Source organism: Papaver somniferum, chromosome 11 (genome assembly GCF_003573695.1).
Source record: "Papaver somniferum cultivar HN1 chromosome 11, ASM357369v1, whole genome shotgun sequence".
In the NCBI taxonomy this organism is placed as follows: domain Eukaryota; kingdom Viridiplantae; phylum Streptophyta; class Magnoliopsida; order Ranunculales; family Papaveraceae; genus Papaver; species Papaver somniferum.
In genome coordinates this window covers 130,031,662-130,038,679 of record NC_039368.1, presented here as the reverse complement: position 1 = coordinate 130,038,679, position 7,018 = coordinate 130,031,662, and the positions used below count along the sequence as shown (strand labels likewise).

At 37.6% G+C, this 7,018-nt stretch overlaps 2 protein-coding genes across 2 annotated transcripts; both read right to left on the bottom strand.

Annotated features, from left to right (window-relative positions):
- Window positions 1-2,819: 2,819 nt before the first annotated feature.
- LOC113321599 (putative RING-H2 finger protein ATL21B) lies at window positions 2,820-3,836 on the bottom strand. The gene is made up of 2 exons (XM_026569480.1): window positions 3,233-3,836; window positions 2,820-3,136 (listed from the first exon to the last, which is right to left on the bottom strand). Exons 1-2 carry the CDS (start codon window positions 3,666-3,668, stop codon window positions 2,964-2,966), a joined length of 609 nt encoding a protein of 202 aa, XP_026425265.1. The 5' UTR covers window positions 3,669-3,836; the 3' UTR covers window positions 2,820-2,963.
- Window positions 3,837-4,221: 385 nt separating this feature from the next.
- LOC113321096 (putative RING-H2 finger protein ATL21B) lies at window positions 4,222-5,810 on the bottom strand. The gene is made up of 2 exons (XM_026568975.1): window positions 5,050-5,810; window positions 4,222-4,868 (listed from the first exon to the last, which is right to left on the bottom strand). Exons 1-2 carry the CDS (start codon window positions 5,699-5,701, stop codon window positions 4,735-4,737), a joined length of 786 nt encoding a protein of 261 aa, XP_026424760.1. The 5' UTR covers window positions 5,702-5,810; the 3' UTR covers window positions 4,222-4,734.
- Between the last annotated feature and the right edge of the window lie 1,208 nt (window positions 5,811-7,018).

Below are 7,018 nucleotides of genomic sequence, written 5' to 3'. Positions count from 1 at the left end.
GTTATTGAAGATCATCACCGACGACGGCGGTGTTTAGTGGTGGTTTAAACCAAAATTTAGTCGAAAAACCAATCACAGTATTATGGAATAGACCCAAATACGTGGAGTAAAACCAAAATTTGTTGCTGGGAAATCTGGACCAAATCTATATTTGGTCGGAGTGAGGTTAAAAGCGCGTTCGATGCCAGGGATAGGTACAGTAACCGTTTGGAGTGGGATTGATGTATAGTATGCACATGTTATCCTGGCAATTAATAAAACTCTGTTCGAATGAGGGAGTCCAAATCTGTTCACACTCCTTTAACGAGTGTATATATTTCACATTAATTTCTGATTGGTTGATTATTTAACTGATGACCCATTACCCTTCATGTTTAGAATCACGACCCTCATTACATAACTCCCAAAATTAAATCAAGGGTAGAGATTGAAATGTGAAATATACACTCGTTAAGGAGTGTGCACGAATTCGCACTCCGAATGAGGCGAATGTATAAACTACGCCTGATGAGGTGTGAATATACAATAGGCCCGGTGACGGATGAACATTTTACCTTCGTTTGAAAAATCTTTAAAGACCTTTTGAAAAACAGAGGACGCAAACACAAAGGGGATACACAGAAGTGGGATTAACAGATTAAGGGAGGGGGGAAGGTGGGGAATTCAAGAACCAGTAGTAACTCAATTGCGGACTTGTTTGATGATGAAATTGAAAATTTTGATTTGATTTCTTTTTATGGACACTCTGAAGGAGTTATAATGTCCGCCCCATCAGGCGAAGTTTAAGTTTACGTCTGTTTTTCAGGCACACGCATTGCGTCTGTTTCATTTCAAACTCCTTCTGATTCAGGCATATACAATACTTTGTCCCTGTTTGAGACGCTGATTATACGTTCATTCAGTTTTAGGCCTAGATTATACGTGCATTTGACTACAATTTCCTCATCACCTATTGTGTTTAACACGGACTATAAGCTAAAATTTTTTTGGTATCTTTTAGTTTTTACTCTTTGGTTATAATCGTGTCATTATAGACCTTTGAGACCCCATGTATTCGACTAAAACCCGAACTGGTCATTGACTCTCTCTGCCAGAAAGATCATGGTCTAATCCATTTTTTTTTTGTTCGTTCGATGAAACAGGATAAAAAGTTAGAAATTAATAAAAATAATTCAAAACTGGTTTGGACAAAAATTAACTAGACACCAAGACTAGTTGTTCAACACTACCACCCAACATATTATAGATATCCACCTTCCCCTTAACAACATGTGCGACAAAATTATTTGGCCTCACTCTAAATCCGGTAAATACACCGCAGTAACTGGGTACAGTTGTCTTATCCGACAAGAAAACAACTGTCTCCCACAACCTCATCCTCTTTCAAACACAAAATTCTTATGGACCTTGCCGTGTCCCAAAAATACAGCTTTTCTTGTGGAAAGCTATAAATGAAGGTTTGCCAACCTTCGCTCTACTCCCTCATATTAATCTCTCCTCTTACAACCTTTGCCCCTGTTGCAGCTCTGAGCCTGAAACAACCAATCACATGTTGATTCATTGTCCAGTGGCCCTATCCATTTGGACCACCCTCTCTAACCGCATATCAACACCAAGGTAGCCACCAACACCATAAACCACCAAACAACCATTTCTCAATTACTGCAAACTCGAGGTAATACCTCTTCTATCACCTCCTGTTGTTTCCTCTTGTGGTCTATATGGACAACCAGAAATGAGTTGATATTCAGTTACACACACTCCACCCATGACGACATCCTGGAAAGATCTTTTGAACACCAATATGAATTTGAATGGGAAAAATTGACCTCCCCTCCAGTACTCCCAGGGGAGCTTCCTTGCAGATTGACAACAAACATAACAAAATCTTCTACAACCATTCAAGTGGGTTGGAGTATCCCAACATCAGATTGGTTTAAAATAAATACCGATGGTGCAGCTAGAGGAAACCCGAGAATAGCGGGAGAAGGATTCATATGTAGGAACTCAAGCGCGCACATGGTTTTGGATATTTCACAACCTCCAGGTATAACCACAACGCTAACGGTGGAAATATGGGCCACAGTTATAGCAACCAGAACACCAAATGAAAGAAATTAGATTAAAGTAATATTCGAGACGGACTCGGAAAATCTCGTGCATTTCATTAAAACTCTAAAGGAAGCTCCATGGTATATCTCTGCAATGATTGACAAAATCATACATCGAACGCATCAAATCTCATGTTGTGTTATTCAACATAATTATAGAGAAGAAAACCAAACAACAGATGGATTAGTAAATTTTGCAGCCAACGACAGCCAAGCGAAAAACCTATCAACATCAATTTGGGAACAGACGAATCCGGCTTTTCTTAACCGAATTCTTTTGAACGACTCTATGGGAATCGCACTCCCACGTGTAATAACAATTTAGTTGGTTTTTTAATTAATGCATGCTTCAAAAAAATAAAAAAAACAAGACTAGTTGAAAATATTGGTCTCCTTAATTCTATTTAAGAAACTTTTCTATCAAAAAAAAAAAATATTCCATGAGTTGGGAAAGAAGTAAGATGTAATATAGAGGAGAATTCCCTGCTAATTATGAAATTATTTTTGAGATCCCTTTATACTTTTATCCACATATTATTTCACACTTCTATTATAAATAAATATGATATGATGACAAATTTCAAGATAGTATTTTGGAAATATGTTACTTGTAAACCTATAAGTGTGATTGAAAATAAATCTACTACTTTGGATATATGCAGTTGAAAATTAACATATTTTTAACCATTAAAATTAAGATTACCGGATATGAGGTTTAATATTCAAGATTACATTCATCTTTTACATATACGTAGAGTTGTGTAAACATTCCAATGACAATAAAAGTGCGTGGATTTCTCCCTCCCCCACTATAATCACTATTAACTGTTAGTTGTTCACAGAACACTTATTTTATTCGCCATATCCGTCACCACATGTGAAGAAGCACCGCATGCTCACACGGGTGCTGCTCCCTTGGGAGCCGGAGCGATGCCAAAGATAGCACCATAGTATAAGGAATAATAGACATGGCAATCCGATGAAAATGCAGACAAGACTTACTACGATAATTGCCATTCGATTACCTGGAATATAGAAAGAAAAAAGGGGGTCAGCTGAGATTTATCCAAAGCTAGATTATATTCGTAAAGATCATCTGAGAATTAGTAAGGAAATTTTACTTTTCTTTTTACAAGTTAGATAAGACAGAACAAAATTTTCATTCAAATCAACGGGAACGCCCTTCTGAACCGGTGAATATGGGATTGGAACATCAGCAATATGCAAACAACTTGTATTGAGGAGAACTATATTTGCAGTCGAAACATCTGTAACGATAACTGTGTGTGTGGAACTACTTAGGCAACGGATGTATGTCAACTTTGTTGTCATTTTAAGAAGATCATCGATCGATGCAGAGCAGTTAAGGATGGAATACTTCTGATATGAAACACCAAGCTCGCCGAGATGATAAGCTGTGCCTGAAAGGTTCAACTTCAAAATACGTTTGGGGAGGCAGTTATCTGGATCGTAGATTTCAATCTTCTGCCGAAAGGTATGAAGATTTCGAACGAAAAATTTACCGGAGAATGGCAGCTCTAGTACTGTTGTATTCATTTCATCGCAATTAAGTTCATAACAGGGGGAACCACATACCTCGCTACCGCGATTTTTTAAAGTAAAAGGATATCGAGTTATTGGCTCATCTGTCGCGCACAACTGATTTGGACATTTTTCTGCACCTTCAATCAAATATGGAACGAATCGGAGGAAAACAAAGAAGAAAAATGAAAATTTAATGATACCCATTTGGAGATAATAGATCAGTTATTACCTTCAATATATATTCAAGTACATAGACTTTTGCTCTTTTGGTATTATTGAATACACGCATTCAATCATTTGAACGAATCAACAACTATTTAAAATGATGCACCAATCGAGTAGCATACAAGCAATTGAAAGGGTAACACGACTATCTATTTTTCAACTTAAAACTTTTCTGAAAAGAAATTTCATTTTATTTTATTAAACAAAAAAGGAAATTTAAATTCAATTTCATTTAAAAACAGAATGTCAACTGCTTTCTTTTACCTGCGAAAATAATAATAGAGTACTCATTCAGACACAAAATCAGCCAACAATACAATTAGTTACAAGGGCATTTACAACCGGGAAAACAATGCCTGAAATCTTATACAAAGTGCAGAGAAGATGTTCAAATTACTAGTAAGATCAATTCTGAAATTCCAAAATTCTAAGGGCCGAACTTTAAGTTACACATGTCATATTTTTTTCTTCTTTTTAATTTATCCTTAATCTCTCTAGAAGGGTGGAGATCCATATTCCATAACCTCTTCAAAATGGTGAAGATAAAAAAGTTATCAATAATGTTGCTGTAAAACCAGAGTTAGCCGAAATCCTATGTACAAATCGTTCTATTCAAATTCAAATTTAAATTACAATTAAGATTGATGTTTATACATCAGCAATTAGTTAGTTGGAGACTTTCGGCAAACAGGACATGTTGCATTCACTCGAAGCCATTGCTCTAAGCAATTAGCATGAAAACAGTGATTGCACGGTGGCATACTCTTCAATGTGTCCTTAGCTTGAAAGTCTGTTATACATATCGTACAACTAGTATCATTTGGATTTGGAAGTCGTCCATTCTCCTCAAGAACTACAGTTGGATAGGATTGTATCGTAGAATCACTGAAGCCCGTTCTGACGATTGGAGGTTGGTGGGGAACTGCGAGTTGGGGGAGAACTGCATCAGGGGTTGAATACGACGCAGCAGCTCTCCTGAATGCACGTCTAGCACGTACAATTTCAATACAATTGCTTATGTAGGGACCGAAGATACAGAAGAAGACTACTAAAAATACGTTTGCAAAAATATTGAAGATGGTGCGAGGGAAGAAATATAAGAGTATTATAAAGGGTATTCCGATGAAAACGCCGAGAAGAGTACTTAGGAGAATTATTTTTCGATTACCTTTCTTTGGTGGCTTTGTGAGATCAGATGGTGTTTGATGCCATGGCCATGACAGAAGAAATTTCTCATTCAAGTTAAACGAATCATCATCCTGAATCGGCAAAATTGGAACCTGAACATCAGCTATATGGACACACGTTGTATTGAGCGGTGCAATATTAGCAATTGACACGTTTGTAGCGAAAACGGTGTGCGTGGAGCTACTTAGGCAACGGATTTCTATCAAATTTGTTATATTACGAAGACTATCGCCAGATGAAGAGCAATTAAGGAACGAATATTTTCGATATGAAGAACCTAGTTGGTAAGGTGTACCGGAAAGATTCAACTTCAGAATACGTTTTGGAAGGCAGTTCTCAGGATCATATATCTCTATCTTCTGCAAAGAGCTATAAACACGCCGTACGAAAAATTTACCGGAAAATGGAAACTCCAGTACTGTTTTATTCATTTCATTGCAAATAAGTTGGTAACCGGGGGAACCACATTCCTCTCTGCCACGACCTTTTAATGTAAACGGAAATTGAATTGTTGGCTCTTCTTTCGCACACCACTGATGTATTGGACATTTTTCTGCACCAGCACTTTCTATCAAATTCGGAAAAAATCGGAGGAAGACAAAGAAGAAAACCAAAAATTTAACGGTACCCATTTGTTGATAAATATGAGTTTCACCTTCTATATAATATGTACATATATATATATATCCTTGATGGTGAATCACAACATAGAGACTTTTTGTACGGGTAAGTACCTATTCAATCATCTGAAAGAATCAACAAGTGTTTAAAATACTGCACCGACCGAGTAGCATATTTACTAGCTACTTTTCAGTTTTTTGATAAAGTTTGCATCTTTATTGTGTCAAGAAACTTCACGACATTTTCATTGTGATTTCAAAATACAGAACGTCAACTGCATCCTTTTTTCTGATCAAGGTTGATTTAGTATTGGATTTGTATACAAGTTCGCCTTATGAGTTGAATAAGTGCATAAACGTCATTTAGGTTGTAGGAGAAAACATGCCTGCTTTAACCTTTTCAGAGAAGGGGTGAATAAGTTCGTGAGAGAAACACTTGTGCTCAATAGACAAATAGTTCTCAGCGCTTCCTAAATGGATAAACTATACATTTGAAAAACTAAACTACATTGATTAACAAATCGAGTCTCAGGTCTTCTTCGTATACTTTAGCATTCGATAAATCTAACATGTCTAAAAGGTGGGTTCGAAATTCACGCCCCACCCACTCATGTTACATTGAGCAGACTCTTTCGGCCACGGCGTTTCCCGAAACTGTGCTGAACAAGGTGAGGCCAGGGTTTTTAGTTCACCGAACAGCCTCGGTTTTCTGAGACAACGGTTTTATCGTTACTGCAAGGTGCCTATTAGTGTCCCGAAAATTACCAACTCTGTCTGTGTTACTAAATTAGGCACGAAATAGATGTTTCAAATGCCTGCATCTTTAAATAAACAAAGGGATAAACAGGGACCGCTCTAATTGAAACTTCGGCCGTCGAATTATGTTGGTGAACCATGGTGCATAAACTTCTAAGCTAGACCATCCGATGTGAAACGTGCATATCTGTACCCTGTGGCAAATTTAAGCGTCGGAAACCGTAATAGGAACCTCAGTGTTTGAAATACCGCTATCTCGTTAAAACCTGACCTGCCCTAGTCAATACGTTGGGACGCTTATATATGATGCTAAAGTTCTGAGAACGTATTATTTGATCAACTAGATTTTGTGCCCGAGCTACGCACTGGACGGACCCGAAAATTGTTTTGGCTCGCCTCGCCCCGTCCCGATGCATGCTTAGGATTATTGATTTTGTGAAGCATGGCTTCGCCTCGCCCTGTTCCGATACATGTTTAATATTTTTTATTGGATGTGGCTCGGCTTCGCCTCACCTCGTCGCTTAGGATTTTTTTCTTGTGACCGTGTTACGTATCACACATCTTTTTCTTTTA

Coding starts and splice junctions, on each gene's coding strand:
- LOC113321096 (XM_026568975.1), bottom strand. CDS start 5,701: ATGGGTACCGTTAAATTTTTGGTTTTCTTCTTTGTCTTCCTCCGATTT. Junction 4,869..5,049: donor CACAAAGCCACCAAAGAAAG/GTAATCGAAAAA, acceptor TGTACGTGCTAG/ACGTGCATTCAGGAGAGCTG.
- LOC113321599 (XM_026569480.1), bottom strand. CDS start 3,668: ATGAATACAACAGTACTAGAGCTGCCATTCTCCGGTAAATTTTTCGTT. Junction 3,137..3,232: donor TCTAACTTGTAAAAAGAAAA/GTAAAATTTCCT, acceptor TCTATATTCCAG/GTAATCGAATGGCAATTATC.